Below are 23,828 nucleotides of genomic sequence, written 5' to 3'. Positions count from 1 at the left end.
TTGAGGCTCTATTAATGAGAGATATAAAGGTTATGTTGAAACTATTGTTTAAAGGTGCTGACACCTCATACACACACACTCACATTTACAAATTACAGATTCAAACATATAGTGAGGAGCAACTGTTTCAGGACTTGAGAGAACAGAGACAAGAAGCTATTTTAACAACATTATTCTGTAGACAACTCTATGTAGGACAGTACTTGTAAGCATCCATCCCCTTTCACTGATTGATTCCACAACATTGTGACATAATAGTTTGCCATCACACACTGTACTAAGGTTCTGGAAAAAGCAGGAAATACAAAGAACAATCTAAATTCTCTTCTCATAGATATAAGTTGATCAACTATAAAGGGCTCATTACCATAGCAATGCATCCATCCACTAATTCATTTGCTTAACAAATATTTGTGCTGTGCTTAGTAGCTCAGTTGTGTCTGATTCTTTGCGATCCCATGGACTGTAGCTCTCCAGGCTCCTCTGTCCATAGGGGATTCTCCAGGCAAGAATACTGGAGTGGGTTGCCATGCCCTCCTCCAAGGCTCTTCCCACCCCAGGGATCGAACCCAGGTCTCCCGCATTGCAGGCTGATTCTTTACTGTCTGAGCGCCCATGGAAGTCCAAACTTTCAAATATAGCAAATATTTACTGATCATTATTAAATGGCAGGCACCGTCCTAGAGACTGGTGCTACAACAGTGAGTAAAAGTAGACACAACCCTGCTGTCCTGGAACTTGCAATCTAGAGAGAAATGCAAATGATGCCAAGTGCACATCAATCAACAGGAAAATCTCAACCATGACAGGTACTCTGAAGGGAAGTGTGCATAGCCTTGTAAGAAAGAACATCAAGGGGGATTTAACTTTGTCAGGGAGCTTAGGGACGATGTCCTGCGGAAGTGATGTCTGAGATCTGATAGTGAAGAGGTTTACTGTATGGAAGATCCCAGGCCCAGGAAAGAGAGCAAGGGAGACAGCTGTGGGGAGGGACTGAAGATGGTCACTGAAGTACTAACAGTGAGTTAGAAGAGAGAAGGAGGGACCAGACCAAGCGGGTGCTATTGCAGCCTACTGAGGACTTTGGACTAATCTGTGAGCAAAGAGAAGATGCAGAAGGAATTTAAGCAAAGGCATGAAATCAAAAGATCTACATTTGGGAAATACATAGTTCAAGTTACAGGATGAACACATACTGTGAGAACTATCAGGGCTACCTCCTAGGTTTCTGACTTTTGCACCTGAATGAATACAATTAGGGAATACTGGAAGAGAAGCAGCTTAGACGTGGGAAGATCAAGAGTTCATCTTTGGAACATGTTGAATTGAAAGGCTTCTGAGACATATAGTAGACAAGTCAAGTACACAGCTGGATATACGTATGGATCTGAAGCTCAAAGGGGAGGACTCATTGAGGTACTCTATCTTGAATGTACTTTTAGAAAACAATGAGATGGACATGTGTGAGGCTTTCCTCCCTTTGCTAAACTGAGAACAATGGCATATTCCAATTCAAGGCAGCATGGTGTGATAGAATATGCCTAGACTTGAAGTCTGACCATAAGCTTCCAAGTTCTGACTCCTCTAGCTACCAGGTGAGTGGTTTCGAACAAGTACCTTGGCTTTTCTGCACCTTTGCTTACTTCAGTCTCCATAAAATTATTTTGAATATACATTTCCCATTTATAGCACAGGGTTTGTTTTAAAGGTTAAATGAGTAAAATCACACAAAAAACCATCTTAAACCTGTGAAATGACAAATGGCATTGTCATTAATGAAATATACCCGCCTGCATATTTTGATATTAAAGACCAGAAAGGAAAGTTAGATGCTGCAGACACAATCAATGTAGTTGGAACAATGCAATGTCATTGAATACCCTCGTGTATATGGACTGAGTAAATAGGCAAGTGCTTTTCACAGGTGGTACCTGGGTGACAGGATGTGAATGAAAACAGAATGTGTTCACCTTTTGATCCAAACTGTAGGCCAGTACCCAGTCCTCCTGCTTGGGGTGAAAGAGCAGACTCTGGATGTAGAAGGTGAGCCGGTATTTCTGATAGGTTGCCCCTTCATCTGAGCTGATCAATATGCTGCTCTCTATCTCAGGATCACTAAGAAGCATGATCTAAAGAAAGGAAAGAGAAGAAAATATAGACAGAGTCAGTAGCAGAGAATAAATACAAGAAATTAAAGCATAAATATAAAGTCATTTCTACTTATATATCACAGCACAGAAAAGGGCATCTGGGTCTCTAGATGAAATACTGATATTTTTTTTCCTGATTCAGTCCTTTATTGGTGAATTGAGCTAAAATACTGTGCAAGGTTAGGTCTGCATACAAATGAGGCTTCATTTTTCTGATGTCCATCTTCTAAATACTTTCATTTTTGATATTTATACTTGTACATATTGGAAGTTTATTCTTATGGTCCTCTGTCCCTTGACCTTGGGATCATCACACCTCTGTCTTTTCGTCTTCCCTCTGTCAATTCTCCACATCACTCTCCATCACTCTCTTGCTTTTAAGTCATGAAAAAGATCCCACTGTTTTGTTCCTTCTGAACAGTTTTAGAGATTTAATTGATTTAGGTGGTTTCATGATCCCTTTGCTCTAGTTGTTTTCCAAAGCACTTATCCCTGAAGGCCATTTTTGACAAATACTGATGCTCAAGAAAGTCTGTCCTTCCCAAGCCGAATGCATAGAGTGGTGTAGTGAACAGACATCTGAGACAGCAGTCCAGGTCTCAACACTTCTCTGTATACTGTCACCTTGGAGCATTACTTAACTTCTAGAGGCCTCGGTTTCCTCAACAATAACTGAGTCTGATGATACCAGAACTGGCTTTGAATGCTTGGCATAATGCATATTCGTGACAAGTGATAGCTATGATTACTATCAACCTCTCAGGAGTCAAAAGTCTTCTATTCATAGGACCTCAGTGGCATTGGTCTCACTAAATGTGTGAGTGACGTTTCAGTATTTAAATCCAGTAGACACTCAGACCTATCTTTCCCTTAGTTAAACTCTTTGCAGTCTTTGTGGCCACTGACAATTCCATCCTTCTGGAAGCATTTTATTCCAGGGGCTTCTGTAACACCATACTTATCTTGGTTTTCCTTTCTACCTCTTTTGATTACTAAACTTTCTATGATTATCCTTATAACCATTGCTCAATCCTCAGTTTTGACCTTCTCTTTTCACTAGATACATTGGTCCTCAGTGACCTCTTCCACTCTCATTTGTATTTATTTGTTCGTTACCACTTTTCTGGCGACAATTCATAAAAGTTAATCTAAGGTCTCCTCCCAGTTTCAGACTTGAACACTAAGTGTTCTGGCACTTTCTTCAGTTTGAATATCCCACAAGACCTAAAACTCAGCAGGTCCCAGGATACCTCATCCAAGCCCCTGTCCCCATCCCTAGTGTTTCCTGGTTCAGTGAGGGTTTCCACCAGCCACCCATGTGAAGCCAAATGCCCGGGGTTCATCCCTAACTCTGCTTTCTCATTCACCTCCTATAATTAATTAGTCTCTAAGCTCCGCATGTTTTACCTACTAATTAACTCTAAAATCAGATCCATTCTCTCCCTGCCCATTGTGGTTCTGTTAGTCTGAAATGTGACCATTTCTGTATTGGATTCCTGTAAGATACCCCTAGTCCATCTCTCAGATTCAACCAATATTCCTCCAATTCCCTTTGTATACTGTGGCCAGAATAATCTAAAACCATGCAGTGACTTATCTTTGATTTTCCTATATCCTAAAACTCTTCAAATGGATTGACATAACCTGCCCCTTGTGTTTGTTTCGCTCCATCATTAGCACAGCTCTTTTGACCTTTATCATCCAGCTCAACCCAACTTCCTTGAGTTCCTAATGTTTGTTAAGTGACTTAATGAGCAAATGAGTTTATTTCCTCCCGTAATTCGTCCTGTCTTGGGCTGTACTGCCACTAGCTGTTAGGGTTACAGCTACACACAGTATGTACCATGGGGTCCAAAGTACCAAGTAAAGTCAAAGAAACATTTCCTTATGCTTCTAAAATGAAACTCTTGAAGAGTAGAGTTTTAAAATTTTACCAATAGTATATATCAGTATTATAAAGTAAGCTTTACACAAATTCAATGCCTTTAACTGCTAAGATTCATAGCCATTTTCCTTTTTTGTTCCTGTATAACTTCCAAGACAAGCTTACTTTCTTTTTCTCAAATATTTTCTTTGGCTTCATTGAAATAAGTTATTACTAGTTATCAGCAAATTTTTGAGAAATAGATGCAGTATAGGCAGTCTAGTTTCTTTTTTTTTTAATTCATGTGTGAATAATCTAGGACGAAAGCTCTTAGATTCGTAGACAGAATAGCTGTCTCCTCCCTTGGCACTGTGAAGGGTGAGGACTACTGGGAAAAGCACCCCTGCTGACCTTGAAAAAACCTCAGAGGATGCATCCACGCTCCTTGAAGACTGCGAGGACAAATATACTGGGAAAGAACGAGGCTTTCCTAACTACTCTCCCTCACTTCTCACCAAGTACTGATGGGCTACATAACAGGCAATGAAATCATTTCTCCCCTGGTGCAGAGAAATTAAACTGCTTCTTTTATGCAGGTATAAAGAAGTTTCATGCCCATGATTTTAATTAGAAGATAAGACCAACATCATAAATGAACTTTATTTTATATACCATGAGTTACAATAAGGGTTACCATCAAATATCTAGTGCAATGTACTCTCTTCCTCTAGCCCTGTTTCTTCCTGTACACACACTCCATACTTTCATACACAAAGCACATTAATCTGCACACAACACAAACATTACATGTATGTGTACACACCTATGCTTACACGTACGCCTCTGTGGCACATTTATGCATACACATGTACAGAAAAGCAATTATATATAAGGTGTACTGACATTGTGAGCTGGTTTTAGGGGACCCTTTTTGGCAAGAGTACATTTTTATTGCAATCTTTCTCTGAAATCCTTTTATATACTTCGATATCACTGGCAGTGTCTATATTAAATCTAGTGTCTGAGAAGAATGGAAGGAGGGATGTAGAAACCTATATGTTTTAGATTTCCGATCTATGCTGGGTACTTTGCAGGATATTTTATCGAAACCTCAAACAAATTATGTGATGGGTCATTATTTGTGTTTTACAGGTAAGGAAACAGGCTCAGAGGAGGAAAGTAACTTGCCTATTACCCCCTCTAACAGACTCAAACGTCACCACCTTGAGTCACATACGCACATACTAATGCTAATGCTTTGCTACACCTGGAAAAGCACTGTGTCACCTATACCAAGGGACAAGGGGAAGTCAGAGAAGCAGCTTTTTAGTCTTTTTTTAAGCATCTTTAAGAAACTGGTTCACTGGTAAAGAATCCGCCTGCAATAAAAAAGATGTGGGTTCAGTTCTTGGGTCAGGAAGATACCCTGGAGAAGGGAATGGCAACCTACTCCAGTATTCTTGCCTGGGAAATCCCATGGACAGAGAAACCTGGAGGGCTACAGTCCATGGGGTCACAAAAGAGTTGGACATGACTTCATAACTAAACAACAACAACAAGAAATCTACACACAAAAAAAGCAGTTTCAGGAAAGCCCCTTTCCTCCTCTGACTCATTCAACTTTGGTCAAGAGGACATGAAGAATTAAATGAATAGGAATCCAAAGGGACAATAGAATGTTAGTGCTTGAAAAAGAAAAAGTGAAAAAAAAGAAAAAGAAGGAACCATAATATTAACATAAATGGAATCAGAAAGCAAAGCCTCAGTAGAAGTTAAGCCTCAGAGTAAAATATGTATATTTTGTATGACTCTACATAACAACTTCTATACCTACATATATAATGAAAATCACTCCACGTCCACCCAAACTGTTACTGGGAAGCAGGGATTTCAAAGGTAAAGAAAAGCCTACAAGGACAAAGCAGGTAAACTAAGTGAGCAAAGCAGATAAAGCAAGACAAGAAGCAGTAAGTACTTTGTCAACATAGAGAGTGCACACATTTCCTTCAAATGTTTAAAATGAGATTGTTACCAAAAACATTATACTCACATTAAATATCCTCTGTGGACTAAATTTGTGATATAGGCATGTGACTCTTGGCATAGTTATGAGAGTTTCATCCTACAAAGAAATTTACAAACCTTGCCTTTGAACCCATAATTGTAGGTGTATATGTAGAAAGCCTATGGCAATACAGGTTCAGACATCTGTGAATTCTGTATTTATATGATTTTGATAGAATGAGCAGGAAAGAGTTCCCACTAGAGATTTCTGTTTTGTTTTGTTTTATTTGGCTTTTGCTCCAGTTTGGCTTCGATTCTTTTTCCAGCTTGTCCTGATACAAGATATGTATTGGTTATACACATATGCTGGAAGAGAAGGGGGTCTTTAAAACATGAACAGAGTTATCAATGCTATAGGCTCTGGGGCAGCTGTCCTGGGTTCACATCTCCAGTCTGCTACTTTATGTGTAAAAGTGAGGATATTACCCAGTTTTTCCAATCAGTTAGCTCATCTAAGAAAAATACTGATAATAATCATGTTTAACTCACCATGGTATTGAAAGGATTAAATGAAATAATGATTAAAGAGTTTAGCATAGGGCCACAACTGCTAAATAAACATAAATGTTTATCTATAAATTACCCAGAATAAGAACATAACTAAAGGCAGAAGTCGGAGAAGGCAATGGCACCCCACTCCAGTACTCTTGCCTGGAAAATCACATGGCAGAGGAGCCTGGTAGGCTGCAGTCCATGGGGTAGCGAAGAGTCAGACACGGCTAAGCAACTTCACTTTCACTTTTCACTTTCATGCATTGGAGAAGGAAATGGCAACCCACTCCAGTATTCTCGCCTGGAGAATCCCAGGGACGGGGGAGCCTGGTGGGCTGCCGTCTATGGGGTCGCACAGAGTCGGACATGACTGAAGCGACTTAGCAGCAGCAGCAGCAAAGGCAGAAGTAATGCCAAACAGGTTGGAGATTTAGGTATTATTTGCTCTGTCACGACACCCCTCGTTCCAGAATTTTGTTGATAAAAACCTAAGGGATGGGTGGTGGGGGTATAGGTACAGGGGAAATGCTGTTCAATGAGCATCAAGTTTTAGGCCTGCAAGATAACCAAGTTCTAGAGATCTGCTGAACAGCATCGTACCTGGAGTTAACAATACTGCAATGCACAGTTGGAAGAGTCTGATAAGAGGATAAATCTCGCATTGTGCATCATCACAATTTTTTTTTAAAAATGTGAAAGGATGGGGGGGGGAAACAAAACTACATTTTACACTTATTTTACATGCATTTTATATTCCTGGCAACATTTTAAGAAAAGCACACTCTATTAGCAAATATAAAACACCACCAAAATGAACAATCAGTAAGTAAGTGTCAACTCAGTAAACACAATTGCACTTTGAATGACCACTCTCGTCTCCTCAGTGGGAGGCTCTGGCCCATGAAGGAAGTAAACATACCTTAGGGGTAAGAACATAACTAAACATTCCTTAGGAGTAAGAACCTCATACAACCTATCTCTTTGAATTGGATTATTCCCTGTACATGGGTTGTACCTCAGATTAGAGATGAACAAGCTTTAGAGTTTATCAATATACATATGGTCCTTTTATCTTTTAGTAGGAAATTCCTGGTAAAGTTGAATAATGGTGGTCCTAATTTTAATGCTGGGTTGCAAATTACAAGGGACACAGGTGGAAGTCATGAATCAGGCAGAGATTTTGCTTCACTAACTTAGATTTTCAAAAGCCTATAAAGCTTGTTTGTGTCTAAGTCAATCAAAATCAGTACTGGAAATGATAAAATTCTCCCCAGAAATCTTTCTAGAATGCGTACCTTCCTGCTGCTGGGTAAGTCTTAAAGCACTCAAATTATAAAATTAATGAATATGTTCACTTTATTCAGTTGCCATACTCTGTTCCTCCTGTGTATGGTCTACAAAATGGGATGAAAGCTATAGGTTTCTCAGCCTCTCACTCTGCCAGAGTTTCCAGAAATGCAAAGGAAACAAATTGTAGTTCAATGCTTTGAAAACAGTCTCTGAGTAGGAGTAAGCAGACTTCCTCTGAATAGAAAAGGAGAAATGCTATAATTTACTGTATAATTGAGTCCTAATGGGAGACTCTCAGGAGCTCAGTAAGAAATAACAATAATATCAATACAAGCTCACAAAGAGTATAAGAGACATTCTTTAGGCTGACCCCCTAAACCTACTGACATAATCAATATGTTGTTGAATATTGGTTTACACACAAATAGAGCCTGTTACAGATAAGGCTCTTAATCACAACATAACAATATACTACCAGTATCCACCCCCACCACCCTCTGTCTATTTACCTCTCTAACATTTCCCCTTATAGCAGAGGTTATAGCTGGCAGGAAAAGGGGTTGCCCCCAGGGGATATTCAACAATGCATGGAAACATTTTTTTCATGTAAATCAAAATTAACATACAATATTATATTAGTTTCAAGTGTAGAACATGGTATATTTTTATACATTCTGAAATTGCGTCAGTAAGACCAGATACCAACCTGTTACCATACAAAGTTATTAGAATATTACTGACAACGATCCTCATGTGCACTTCACCTCCTCCATAACTTATCATTTTATAGCTGGAACTTTGTACCTCTGATCCCCTTCGCTTATTTCATCCATTTCCCATCCCTGGAGACGTTTTAATTGTTAAAACTGCGGGGTAGGGAAGAGAGTAACTGGCATTTAGTGGGTAGAGGCCAGGTATGCTGCTAAATAATTAAAACGCACAGGACAACACTGGACAACCAATAATTACCTAGGCCAAAATGTCAATAGTGCTGCTACTGAGAAGACTTGTTACCAAGTTTGTGCATTTATAAGTGTATGTATGTATATATATGTGTGTGTGTGTATATACACACACACATATGCATGTGTATATTATATATATCCTATTTAGCGGAAAATATGTAAACTACATATACAGTCTTCAGATAGAACATCAATGCATATTTATGCTTATGTGCATGTCCCTTTCACTCATTACCATTTATACATGCCATTCTCTTTGCCAGGATTAGACTCCCCACCTTTTCAGCCCTACCCATTATATTAAGTATATTTGTACTTATCCTTCAGAAATTAACTCAAGCACCTCCAGTAAAGCAACAATCATTGAGGTCAATCAGGAAAAAATATATAAAAATAACAAAATCAACAACAATAAAAAATAACTCAACTAAAAAATGAGCAAAGGACTTCAATAAACATTTTCCCCCCAAAAAATACAAAATATATTTTTGATGAGGATTTAAGGAAATTGGAACCCTTGTGCATTGTTGATGGGAATTTAAAATGGTATAACTGCTCTGGAAAACAGTATCATAGTTCCTCAAAAAATAAAAAATGGAATTACACATGATCCAGCCTTTTCCTTCTGGATATATAGCCTAAAGAACTGAAGGCAAGATCTTGGAGAGATATTTGCACACCCATGTTCATATTGTTATTATTAACCACAGCCAAAATGTGGAAGCAACCCGTGTCTACTGACGGAAGAATAAACAAAATGTAGTGTATACCTTGGAGAAGGCAGTGGCACCCCACGCCAGTACCCTTGCCTGGAAAATCCCATGGACGGAGGAGCCTGGTAGGCTGCAGTCCATGGGATCACTTACAGTTGGACACAACTGAGTGACTTCACTTTCACTTTTCACTTTCATGCATTGGAGAAGGAAATGGCAACCCACTCCAGTGTTCTTGCCTGGAGAATCCCAGGGACGGGGGAGCCTGGTGGGCTGCCGTCTGTGGGGTCACACAGAGTCGGACACGACTGAAGCGACTTAGCAGCAGCAGTATATACCTATATTGGAATATTATTCAGTCTTAAGTAGGAAGGGGATTCTGACACATGCTACAATGTGGATTACACTTAAAGACATTATGTTAAATAGAATAAACCAGTCATAAAAAGACAAATACTATATGATTTCCACTAGAGTAATTACACTAGTCAAATTTATAAAGAGAGAAAGTAAAAAAATTACAGCCAGGAGCTGGGGGGAAACAGAAAATTAGGAGTTGTTTAATGGGCATAGTTTTACAGATAGAAAGCGCTCTGGAGACTGACCGCACAGCAATGTGGATGTGCTTAACAATTCTGAAATGCACATTTTAAAACAGTTATGTTAAACTATGTGGTATGTGTATTTTACCACAATTTAAAACACGAAATTAGATACGAAATGAGATGAAACAATGGTTTGAGAAAACTTGAAAACTAATCGGACATAAACACTATTCATTCAACCATTATTTCCAGAGTCTTTATGCCAGGCTCTACTATAAGGTCCAGGATAAGAGCAGTAATCAAACCAAATGAAAACCCTGCCCTCAGAAAGCTTGCATCCAAGTGAGGGGAGAAGAGAAAATAAGTAAATAAATAAGTAAAATATATAGCTTATCAGATGGTAATGAGTACTTTAGAGTAAAATAAATCAGGAAAGGAGACAGCAAGTGCTGAAGTAGGGGGGTGGGGGTCTGAAGCGTGAAAAGCAGGGTCAGGAAAAGCCTCACTGAGAAGATGACATTTCAGGAAGGATGTAGGAGTCCAGAGAGCTAGAACAGAACAAAGGCGGCAGAGTGCTGAACGTGGGGGGCAGTAAGTGATACAAGCACCCTGGCTTTATCCCAGTGATGTGGAAAGCATCGGTGGGCTTCCGGCTAGGCACTGGAGCCTACGGCTTGTGTTTTGATCCTTTGACCATGGCTGAATAGAGCATTGTGAGAGGCAGGGAACAGCAAGGACAGAATCCGAGAGACCAGGAGGAGGCCACTGAATCCAAGTGGGAGAGACTGTCAACACAGGGCCAGCTCAGTTACCGAGACGCGGTCCGTCTGTGGGTATACAGGAAAAGTCCTCTTACAGATGAGCTGTGGGGAGTAAGAGAAACTGAAGAGTGCATTAGAGAGCTTTATACTTGTATACCTGTATGTTCATCTCTGTGTTGCTTATCATGATCAAAAATCAGAAATAACTCAAATGATCAGGCAGATTTTTGGTCTGAATAAGTGGGAAAACAGAACTGGCCTTTATGAGACAGGAAAGCTCATGGGAGGAGTAGATTGCAGGCTGTAGAAATAAGGAGTATGCTTTTGAAAAGGCTAGGTTTTGGATGCTTAATAGCCATCCAAAGGGACAGTAGATATACAAGGCTTATTTTCAGGAGATGGAGCTGGCCTGCAGATAAGAATTTAGGAGACATCAGTGTTTGAACAGCATTTAAAAATATGAATCTGGACACCAGGGAGACATGATAAAGATACAAAAGAGCCTGAGAACTGGGTTCTAGCATGCTTCGGAAGAGTCAAAGAGATAAGGAGGGGCCAGAAATGGAGTGTGTGAAAGAGGAGAACCCAGAGTGTGTTGTGTCCTCAACACCTTGAAACCAAGGGAAGAAAGTATATCTGAAAAGAGAGTTGTTCACCTGTGTCAAATGTAGCTGACAGTTCAGTAGGATGAAATCTGGGGAACTGACCACTGAATCTAGCAATGCGGGGGATGCTGGTGACCACGGCAAAGGCAGAGGAGTGAAGCAGGCAGGCAGCGCTGATGCACATATAAACTGGCATGACTGTTCTGAAAAGCAATGTGGCAGGAGGGAACAGGACTCATAAATATTCATAATTTTGACCCTATAATTTCTCTTCTAGGACTCTGTCCAAGGAAACCATCAGGGACCCAATAAAAGGCTTATGCACCTGTGTGTTCATCTCAGTGTTATTTATAACAATAAAGCATTGGAAACAACTCAAATATCTGATAGAATAATTAAAGTAGGCTAAATCCACTCAATGGAATATTATGCAGCTATTAAGTATGAATTCAAATAGTTTTATGAAATGTGAAAAATAATCATATGTGGAAGCAGTGCAAGAAAAGCAGGCTGAAAACATATGAGGCGTAATCGCAAATTTGTTAAAAATGGTTTCTATCTCACGCCCATATATATGCACAAAAGAACTGGAAGGAAAAACTCACTGCATGTTTAACAGTAGTTATTCCTGTGCAGCATGATCATGAGTCATTTTTTTCTTTATACTTTCCTATTTTTTCTAATATTCTGCAATTACCTTTATAATGATGAAATGTTTCTATGCTCCTCCCCATATGCAGATATTCATACACACATACACACACTCACACATTCACTCTTTCCCACTAACCCTTTCAAGAATCCCAACAGAGTTATGCTACCCATTGTCTGCCCTTGGAAAAACTGAGAACCTGGACAAATATGTGTGCACACTGTGACCACTGTTCTGAGAGCAGAACAGGCCCGGGTGAAGGTCAGGTAGAGACGGTACCTCACTGTAGAAGCAACAAGAGCACCTCCCAGCTCGGAGAGTTGATCTCCTCCCTGGAGCAGGAATCCCTGGTGTCTGCCCCCACCCGCGCTCTAAACCATCCACCTGCTTTGCACTGCATGATGGCTCCCCCCAGCACAGCTCTGATCCTGACCATGGCATTTCCTCACCATAAGAAATTCTAGTCCCCTCAACAGGTCATGAAAATCAAGTCTGGCACCTCAGACATCGTATAAGTGGGTTCCTGTGCTGTTCTCAAGCTTGATCTCTACAACATAGCCATAAACCCTACCCACGAATTCCCTAAAAGTTTTTTTTTTTCCCCCAATCACTATCCCACTCCTCTAACATTCCTGTCTTTGCTAATGTTCTTCCCTTACCTAGAAAGCCCAGCATCTTCCCTCGTCCATACCTTCCTTCCAGGCCCATTTTAACTCTCTCCCTTCCATGAAGTTTCTCCAATGCTTCAGCAGAATGATCTCTACCTTCCACCAACTCCACCGGCAAATTCATTGTCACAGTGAACTATGGCTTCATGTTTAAAATATGTGAAAAGTTATAAATATATTCATGTATTTTGACTTAGTTAAATTTTGTTTCACTTGTATTCATCTCACTGTGCCATCTGGATGCTAAGTTCCTGAAAGACAGAGAATGTCACATGTCCTGGTCCTTCTGGGGTTCAGGGAAGCACATAATAAATATCTGATGTGTGGTGAGTGAAGGTCACTCAAGAGTTTCTAAGTTTGCTTGACCAAATGTTTACTACATTGGATTTGTGATTCACCAATGCCCTGGCCAGAGAAGCCGGCTTCATCTCAGTAAGAGCAGTCAGCAAATCTTTACAGAGAGCACTGTCCGCTGGCAGCCCACCCCGCCCCAGCCCCACCTGCGGCAACGATTTCTCAGGGCAGTAATCTGTTACTCTGGTTCCTCTTGTCAAAGTCTAATGCAGATCAGTTAATAAATTGATGGCCATGTTAGTTAATAAACTGATGGCCATGTTATTTTTCTGCAAGATGTTTAATTCCAATATTTTTAAGAAAGCAATTTTATCCCTGGAAGAGAAGAAAAAAGAAGTTTCACAATTAAAAAAAAAAAAAAACCTGAAATCTGTAAGATTGGGTTGGAAGTCATTTTCATTCCTTTTGTCAAACTGTTTTAGTGTTTTGTTATGGTTTGATTTGAGGGTCTTTGGTCTGCTTGTTTGGTCTTTCTCCATCTTAGGAACACTAAAGAAAGATGCAAAACCAGACACGCACACCTGAGATCAGAGGGAGGGTGCTGGGACACAGGTTAGAAGGCAAAGGATTTGGTACAGTGTTTACACAGCCATCAATCATAACCAGAAGATCCTGAAAAATATCCAACTAGCTGAATTAAGATCATCCACATTGGTTATTGTTTCAAGCCTCCAACTTGCTACTGTGCACATCTGGGACCACAGTGGGGCCCCAGAGTTAAGAATCACTGTTCAAAATCCTAAAATCAGAAAGGCAATCACTATATGAAGAGATAAGGAAAATACGCTCACCAGCCCGCATATTATCTGCCATCTACCACAAAACACACCTAATGTATGAGCGTCTTGTTGAAGCCATGCGTGAGAAAGACTGAAAACACTCTAAGGCACAAGGGATGGTAAATGGAAATTAATTGCATAGTACTCATTATGACTAATTTTAAAATTGCAGATTGTCATTGATACAGTATTTATCTAGTATGGTGGCTTTAGTATTTCATTCTGGGAACACTATAAAAAAAATAGGGAGACCTGCTAAACTATTTTTCCCAACAGATCTTGAATTCTTCCTATGAGGAGCCTTCAAAACCTAGGCAATTTTCAGGGACTTAATCCTACTGGGATTAGCAATTTGGGAACAATTATTCTTGTTAAAAGAGGCAAGACAAGTATTAGCTTATGCCAAGGAAAACAATTAGGGGAATAAATACGCCTGGAAATGTCCTATGTCCTGATCTAGTTGGAAGAAACTATGCTATGGAGAGCTTCATTAGCATCAGGAACAAATCACTCCATTCCAAAAGCACCTCCTTTTTAAAAAATTAATTTATTTTAATTGGAGGCTAATTTCTTTACCCAACAAGAATGAGAAGCATGTGAATATGAGTTAGAACTCAACTCCTCACCCCCATCACCATTTATGCTTCTGAGGGATAGGACGGGCTCCCAAACAGCTAACTGCTGGATGTGATCAACAGGGAGCAAGGTGACTTTCTGAAGAGCAGCCCTTGGGGCCAATGACCACCTAAAAGCCAGTCTGTCCCAGCTAGTGGGCACCTCACTGTCCCTCAGCAGTGCAGGAACCATCCTAAGAAAGGCAACTGTGGCACTGGGTCCAGTCTCTCAGACCAGAGACACTGAGCTTCCAGAAAGAGTGAAAATGAAAAAGAATTAGGCTCTGCAAGGAGCTGGAGGCCCTCGATCTGTGATTTCCACCTCTAGCTCAAGACATCTGCTCTGCCTTCTTTCACCTTCAAGTGGAGTTCGTATCGAGGCCTTTGAGTGGCATCACATTTTATATTTTGCCAAGTCCTTCCACAGCTGTTTTCTCCTCAGTCTGCTCCCTGAGGAAGGCAGGGCTGGTATTGTTACCCACTTTATTAGCTTCCTGTGGCTGGAAACAAATTACCACAAGCTTAATGGCTTAAAAATATGTAATTTTATTACCTAACAGTCCTGGATGTCAGACCCAAAATGGGTCTCACTGGGCCAAAGTCAAGGTGTCAGCAGGGCTGCCTTCTGTCCTGGAGGCTTAGGGTGAGACTCTTCTCCCTTGTTTTGTCCAGCTTTTACAGACTACTCCCAACCCTGGTCTAAAAGCCCCCTTCCATCTACAAAGCCAGCAATGGCCAGTCCAGTCTTTCTCACATCACAACACTCTGACTCTTCTTCCCTCTTACAAACTACCAACTAAAAAAAACACCACCTAAAAGCTGAGAATTCTGTTTTATTCAGTGAAATTGCTGAGGACTTAAGCCTGGGAGGCATTCTCTCAGATAGCTCTGAGGGATGGCTGTGAAGAGGCAAGCCAGGAGCCAGGATGCAAAGGAGTTTATGCAGCAAAACCAGGTAGTTAGAACATCAAAAGACTACTGTTAATTAAAGAAAACTCAAACATCTCACCTTAATGAATTTAGCGCTATTCTATATATGAGAAGATGCAATAGTCTGGGCTCATTGAAATCCTTCCTTTGAGATGAAACCTACCTTTCCAGGGCCAGTATCCTGTTTTTTCTCCTGCCTGAATCTTTTCAGGGTGCACAGCCAGGGTTGACAGCAGCAGCTTGATGGTCACAACCGCATTTACTTGCTGATATGGCAGGGACAGCCTTTGTCCACACTTCTAAGGACCTTTCCAGAGCGCTCCCCTGGCAACTGAGCCAGGCAGGTACTCTCTGTAACCATCACCATCCTAAGTCAGGCAGTTTCCAGACAGGAAGGGGAAATAAAGCCACAGTGACAGTACAAATTTTTAAGGGCAGCAGATGAACGACCTTAATTCCACCTACAATTTGAATCCCCCTTTATCATGTAACCTAACATATAAACAGTCCAGGGATTGGGATTTTTCCAGGCGGCCAACCACATCCCTTTCTAGGGGCAAGGAAACCAGGAGCCTGTGATGAGCAACTTGCCCAAGGTCACATCTGGTTTACACATCTGTAAAAATGGGGCTCAAACTCAGAACCTGCTTTCCCAAGTTGAGAGCTCTGTCCTTGCTGTTCTGTATTGGTAACACGTGAAGGAAAGCGAAAGGACGCAGCGAGGGAACAGAGTGTGTGCGACACAGGAGCAGAAAGGAATCAGAGCTGGAGAGACTCCTTAGGCCTTTGTCCACCACCACCCCCAACTCCCCCCACCCCCACCCCGCTTTGGTTCCCACCCCGTCAGTTGCAAATTTGACCCCTTTCTTCCCAAACAAAAGAGCCCTTGGCAGAATGTATTTTTCTTTTCCTTTTGGGTTTTCAGGGAGTTGGGTTGTTTGGTGGGGTTTCCTCTCTTTCCCAACATGAAGCAGGAAGGGAGGGGACCAAGAGGCAGCAATTTTGCCAGGCAGGTATTCTCTGTAATGATCCATCATCCTGTGCTGGGCAGTCCCCAGACAGGCAGGGGAGAGAGAGCCACAATAACAGTAATAAACAGAGAAGAGGGTCTTCCAGGTAACAGCATAATGAGGAGACCCAGCTGCTGCAGTCGGGGAGAGTGCGTAAAAGCAAGAGAGGAAAAACTGAAGTGGAGAGAGGATGGAGATGTCCAAAGGTTGTGGTTTTATATTTTGCCCCAGTGACCGCTACTCTGTATGTGTGTGCACGTGAGTGAGCTTGTGTGTGTTTTCTCTCCCCATAGCTCCAAGGAAGAAAGCACCACACACACCCTCACAAACTTTAGGTTGTTGTTAAGGATGAAGCAGCACATTTGTCAAAAGGTCCAACTGCCACCTCAGATTCCAAAGCTTGCAAAGGATCCACCCCTATGGTGATTTAGATTAATCGCTTCTCATTAAGAGCCAATAAACAAATGGCACCAGGAGCGCTCCTCTCAGCCACAGCCCACTGTTGTGGTGTCTAATTGCCAAGCGAGAGCAGAGGCAGGCCGGAGAGTTGTCAAATATAATTTATAGGTTTTTAAGATCTAATCATTTTCTATAACATTAGATTAAATGACAGTTTGTATTAAAGAGGAAATTACATTTCGGCTCGCTTTCTTCACTTTCCCCCAGCTTTTCCAGCTATGATTTTCAAAGAGCTCTAATTCCACAGCGCAGGGCCAGAAAATGCCCTTGACAGTGTATTTCAAAAGGATCAGTCCAAGGGCTTTCCTGCACCCAAAAGTCTGTCCAGAGAAGGGGGACCAGAGATAAATGGGAATATTCTCTTAACTGAGGCCCCTCCATTTAGGAGCCCCGTAAAGTCAGCCCCCCTCAACTTCACCAGAGCTGTGCTGTCTTACCCTGTGACCACCCTCAGCACTGAGGCAAGGAAAAACTTGTACAAATAATATACCTACATTCCACTCCCAGGTATATATCCAAACAAATTCAAACCAGATACTCAGATACATGTACATTCCTGCTCACAGCAGCACTATGCACAGAATGTAGCTAAAACATGCAGAAACATTCATCAATAGACGAATGGATAAGCAAATTCTGGTACATATACATGGATCATTGCTGCTAAGTCACTTCAGTTGTGTCCGACTCTGTGTGACCCCAGAGACGGCCTCCTACCACGCTCCTCTGTCCTTGGGATTCTCCAGGCAAGAACACTGGAGTGGGTTGCCATTTCCGTCTCCAATGCGTGAAAGTGAAAAGTGAAAGTGAAGTCGCTCAGTCGCATCCAACTCTTAGCGACCTCATGGACTGCAGCCCACCAGGCTCCCCCGTCCCTGGGATTTTCCAGGCAAGAGTACTGGAGTGGGTTGCCATTTCCTTCTCCAACATGGATCATTACTCAGCCATAAAAAGGAATGAAGTACTGATAACCTGTCACAATATGGATGAACCTCAAAGGCATTATGCTAGTGAAAGAAGCTGGTCAAAAAAGGTCACATATTGTATGACTCCATTTGTATGAAATATTCACAAAAGGCCAGTCCCTAGAGATAGGCAAGTTGGTGGTTTCCAAGGACTGGCTAGGAAGGAACAGGAAGTGACAATTTAATAGTTACAGGGTTTAGGGGAAGGTGATGAAATGTGTTGGACAAGATAGAGGTGGTGGTTGCACAGTATGGTGAAGGTATCCAATATCACTGAAGTGTTCATTTTAAAATGGTTACTTTTATGTTATGTGAATTTCACCTCAATAAAAATACAATAAAAGAGCTACGGGCAGCACTGGGTGTCTCCAGTCTCCCCTGGGCAGGCCAAGAAAAACTAGGATGACAATATTAAACCCAAGTTACTAGTAAGCACAAAACTGACTCCCATCTGGCTTGTAAAGTAACCAGTCGCCTAACAAACCCCTCTCCTTGATGAAAACTAATAATAATATAGTTGGTCTAAACAGCTCCCACAGCCCACTGCCATGAGGAAAGCCCGAACAGCTACACTAACCCTGATTCCACGACTAGCTTGTGAGTCTCAGCACTGGTCTGCTTTCTTCCCATGATGCCCAGCTGCAGCTCACGCTGAAGAATCCACACGAAGAACTCATGTGTCCTGCTGATGTTAGTAACAGTTCCAGGCTGACGACCACTCCCAGGAACAAATCCCATTCTAATCGTTTCAAGCCTCCTCTTCCTATTTCTTGAAAAGTAACATTGCCACCAGGTTTAATTAACAAGCAGAGGCTCCTTCATGCCTAAACACCATGCTTGAATGCTCTCTTTTTAGAGGATGGTGTGCAGGTGCTTGCTTTATATAGCTTTATGAAGCATGTGTTATAAAACCACCTCAACCATATGGCTTTTCTATACCATGGCAGTCCATTCATTTCAATCCCATAAAATCCTAGCAATATTTAAGTGTTAAAGGTGACTTTCACTATGATATTTATTATTGGATAATGAAAAATGGGACAGATAGCCTTCAAACCTCCAGGCAATGGACTGAACCACGTCTCTTCTAAGCTTTTAATAACAGGACTACTATATTTCCTGGAAATGACACAAATTCCCAGAGTCCCCTTTGAGATTCTCTTTTGGCAGCATGAATTTTCTTAACAGTTCTTTTTATTTTTACTTTAGTGGAGACCAAATCTCGTATCAGTCAGAGGAAAATCAGTTAGTTGAATATTTGAATCTGCTTTCTCCATCAGACTGGACGTTTTTAGCATAGCCCTGCCTTTCGCATTTGGCCAAGAATTCCCTGTGACTCGTGACTCCCCTTGCTGTAGATGCCCCTATAGAACTCAACATAGAGAACTGTCAGAACACAGCGGGAATTAACTTATGTCACGGTTCCCACCTCTGGACCCTCTTGAATCCTATGTCCTGTTGCTATTATATGCGTTAGCTTGCTTATGGTCATCCATTACTCTGTATGTTTGTGTCTTTAGCAGACTGCGACATCTCTGAGAACAGTGACACCTGACTTACCTTTCTATCCCTGGCATTCAGCATAGTATCTGGTATGTTGCAGATGCTAATAGCTATATCTGAGTAAAATAATAATTAACTAACTCTGAGAAAACTATCATAGAGTATGATCATCAATCACAACTATATCAACATATTGTTGAGAGCACATGAAAGATACAGCAATCTTCTGAAAATCCTACAGTTGTCAATGATATAATTGTTAGCCAACAGTGGCACCATGGAAAAGACCATCTGAATCCTCTGAAACCCCTGTTAAACACTACATCTTCCTACATCCTACCACAGATACCCCAAATTGGGATTTCGGATTCAGGAAGCAGACCCCTGAACTGACCTTATGACAAACACTGAGATTATTCTAATGCATACACGTGTCAGCATCTCCCCTTTAGAGTGTCTGCAGCAAGAATATCAGTTTTCCTCCAGTTTCTTACAGAAGTAAACTGCTAGTGCCTGATAGCCCTGTATTAAGGGGGTGGCCATGGAAAGTTTGAAGGACTCACACAAATTAAAATGGATCATGAAATGCTGAGGCATCCTTTGCACAATGGGTTAGAGTTTCTGGACTCAATGGAAAACGAAGGGCTGCAGATGAGAAGGAGGTGGCCCAGGGGCAGAACCAACCACAGCAAGGGAATCATGGCAGCGTTGATTAATATCCTCCCCTGACTAGTCTTTAACCCCCACTACTCTGTCACAGGGCTTCCCTGGTGGCTCAGCTGGTAAAGAATCCGCCTGTAATGCGGGAGACCTGGGTTTGATCCCTGGATTGGGAAGATGCCCTGGAAAAGGGAACAGCTACCCACTCCAGTATTCTGTCCTGGAGAATTCAATGGACTGTATAGTCCATGGGGCTGCAAAGAGTCACGACTGAGTGACTCTCACTCATCTGTCAGAGGTGCAATCCCCAAACCGCCCCCCCTCATAACTCTATGTCTCCCCCCCTAAAGAGCCTACATTTTCGGCTTTCTAAACATTACCCATTTACAGAACTGGAAAGAAATTAGCATCAACTGTGGAGCAATGAGCTGCTTTCTACATTTAGTTTCTGGACTAGAAATGAGCAGGAATTAGCCAGCTTCTCTCCTCATTAATAGGCAATAGTTGCCATCCCTGCTAATTTACAACATGTTAACACAACTTGAGCTACTCCCTGGCTGTCGTGACTAGCTTAAGGTGACATCAAAGGGAAACACATAATATTTGGTGTCACTGTGTGTATTCATTTAGGCTGGAGAGGCAAGGATGCGGGGATGCAAACTTGAATTTGATCAGAATAGAGTAAGCACAGCTCTCAACTCAGTTCCAAGGTGGAAAGCAAGGGGACTTTCAGCCTTTGTTCCTGCCCCATGGTTTAACGCAGACCCTAAGGATCCTGGACATCTAGACTAGGAAGGGCCAATTTAAGTCAAAGGGGAGAAAAAGATATAGTTGAGAGCAGTGAACTTCAAGCTTGAATATGTTCATGGATCACCAAAGATTGTATTAAAATACACATTCTGGTCCAGTGGGTATAGTGATGGATATGAGATTCTGTACTTCTAACAAGCTCCTAACTTAAGCCAATGCGTCCAGGTCTAACAGATCATACCTTGACTAACATGGACTTAGAGGAAGTAAGGACTCTGAGATACAACTGGTGTAGTCTTGTGGTGCTTAGGCTTCAGTGTGCATCAGTCTCCCCTGGAGAACTTGTGGAACTACAGATTGCTGCCCCGCATCACAAAGTGTGATTCAGGGATTTAGCGGGAGAGGTCTGAGATTTTGCATCTCTAAGAAGTTCTCAGATGCTGCTGATGCTGTGGTTCAGGAATCACACTTTAGAAGTATTGAGTATAAAAGGACATTAGACATAGAATCTGGCAGCCCTGGATTCAAACATCACTGTGGGGCCAACTCTCTCAGCTCTCAGAACCTGGTGCAAAAGCGAATAATAATAACTATGGGTTGGTTTGTTGGTTTGAATGGATGTTAAATAAATGAGATAACATACATAAAATTTTGAGCATAATTTGTTAGCCCCTCAACAATAGGCAACAGTGAACTACCTTCTGGTTGTCAAGATTAGACAGAAGGAGGAATGTCTAAATGATAAGACTATCCCAGGATGTGGCTTCACCAAGATAAGCTTTCACATCAAAAGCCAGCTTTGCCCAGGAGTCAAGATAATCATGAATCTATATATTGTGCCTGATTCAATTTGCCCATGTCTGACCTTCCACCTCTGATATGTAGACTGTTCTTTATTTTCTTGGGCTCCAAAATCACTGCAGATGGTGACTGCAGCCATGAAATTAAAAGACTCTTACTCTTGGGAAGACAAGCTATGACAAACCTAGACAACATGTTAAAAAGCAGAGGTGTTACTTTGCTGACAAAGGTCTGTCTAATCAATGCTATGGCTTTTTCAGTAGTCATGTATGGATATGAGAGTTGTACTATAAAGAAAGCTGAGCGCCGAAGAATTGATGCTTTTGAACTGTGGTGTTAGAGAAGACTCTTGAGAGTGCCTCAGACTGCAAGGAGATCCAACCAGTCCATCCTAAAGGAAATAAGTCCTGAATAGTCACTGGAAGGACTGATGCTGAAGCTCCAATACTTTGGCCACCTCATGCAAAGAACTGACTCTGTGGAAAAGATCCTGATGCTGGGACAGACTGAAAGCAAGAGGAGAAGGGGCTGACAGAGGATGAGATGATTGGATGGCATCACCGACTCAATGGACATGAGTTTGAGCAAGCTCCAGGAGCTGGTGATGGACAGGGAAGCCTGGCATGCTACAGTCCATGGGGTCGCAAAGAGTCAGACACGACGGAGAGAATGAACTGAACTGATGCAAGGCAGTGTGAAAGGTGCCTCTGAGACTGGGGACTGAGCAAGATGGTTTGTACCCTCAAGAAACGTGCAATCTCACAGGGGACATGCAGTCCCAAGTAGTAAGAATTTGGTCTGTTATGTGTGAGACATTTCACAGGGAATATGCAAAACAAAGAATACAGTGAGTAGAATTAGTGAGGACTAGAAAGTAAATTATCTGTAAATAATAAAAAATAACCAGAAAATGGAAATACTGCTAGTGTCCTCTGTAGATGTCTGAAGGGCTCAGTAAAGGAACAGCTATTCCTCTATAGATAGGAAGGTCCAAAAAGCAGACTTTCTTCAAAAACACATTCCACTTAAGATACTCCTATTACACTATTACTTTGTTGAAATCGTTTATATTTAAGACCCAACCTTTCAGTTATGAGACCACTGACAGAACAGTATTTACATATCAATTTTGAAATTTTAACTTTAGTGTATATAAGAATCACCTGGAAATTTTGGAAGACCATCCACATCCCATGCTACATGCTCTGGAGATGCTGATTCTGAAGTTCTGAGGTAAAACATAAACCTCCCAAGCCCCCATTTTTTTCCAAGACACCATTTCTCCAGGCTGAGCTGAAGAAAAATGTTGCTTTTCCCCAAGCAGCTCTGCTATTTCAAATGGAAATTTCCAGCGGGTTTTCTCCAAAACTGATTTATAAAACATTTTTGTAACTAAACCAGATCTATAAAAATAGCCTTAAAATTTTAATCACAATCATAATAGCTAATATTCCTTGCTCTTGCAATGTGCCAAAATGTATGCTAAGAATTTTTTACATGCAGCATTCCCTTAACCCTCACAAGGACTCTAGGAATTAACATTCTTCATTAACCAGTTTTCAGAGAAAAGTCCAGCAATTTGAGGAAACATATAAGATTGTACAGCTAGGAGGTAATGTTGCAGGAACAAAAATTTTATCTTTTTAACCCTTAAACTTATTATTGTATACTAGTCTAAAATCAGTATTTGGTGTGTGTGGGGGGGAGGGGTGTCAAAAAAGGCAATAGGCAGCATCTCATTGGCTGTGGGTAATGATCACACACAGCTTCGTTTCAAAAGGTGACGTTTTGAATGGGATAGAAAGTTAACAGTAAACAGAGAGTGTTGCAAAGAGAGCACAGTGTGTAAAGGTGGGGGATGCCCAGAGCAGCCCTGGTTTCTCTACTCTGCTTGTTGTTGCTTTTATTTTTATTCCATCTTTACGTCTCTTATTGCCCTGGCTTCTACCTCTAAATCTTATACTAACGTTTACTGTAACTCACACCTGTAACAGACACCTGTACAGGTGGTCTCATGCAGCTTAAACAAAAACTGCACACAAACTAAACTTGTGTATAAACTGGGAGTTTGGGATTGACACATAGCACTACTATAGATAAAACAGATAACCACCAAGGACCTACAATATAGCACAGGGAACTCTGCTTAATATTCTGTAATAACCTAAATGGGAAAAGAATTTGAAAAGAATAGTATGTGTATATCCAAATCACTTTGCTGTACACCTGAAACT

At 41.3% G+C, this 23,828-nt stretch overlaps 1 protein-coding gene across 9 annotated transcripts in view; it reads right to left on the bottom strand.

Annotated features, from left to right (window-relative positions):
* SORCS3 (sortilin related VPS10 domain containing receptor 3) overlaps positions 1–23,828 on the bottom strand; it is a 633,389-nt gene that overhangs the window by 300,645 nt on the left and 308,916 nt on the right. For 6 of the 9 annotated variants that reach the window (XM_086377568.1, XM_086377569.1, XM_086377575.1 and 3 more), the window contains one exon: positions 1,971–2,129. The exons of 1 other annotated variant lie outside the window; for it this stretch is intronic. In XM_086377568.1, the coding sequence (XP_086233694.1) occupies positions 1,971–2,129 (159 nt within the window). Of the gene's footprint in view, positions 1–1,970; positions 2,130–11,500; positions 11,653–23,828 lie in introns of all 9 variants that reach the window. 2 more of the 9 variants (XM_086377573.1, XM_086377574.1) reach the window with 1 other exon arrangement.

This window comes from Bos grunniens, chromosome 26, assembly GCF_055505025.1.
Source record: "Bos grunniens cultivar Pamir isolate PY7600 chromosome 26, Bosgru_T2T1.0, whole genome shotgun sequence".
Classification (NCBI taxonomy): domain Eukaryota; kingdom Metazoa; phylum Chordata; class Mammalia; order Artiodactyla; family Bovidae; genus Bos; species Bos grunniens.
The sequence above is the reverse complement of the archived record's forward strand: the minus strand, read 5'-3'. Positions and strand labels throughout refer to the sequence as shown.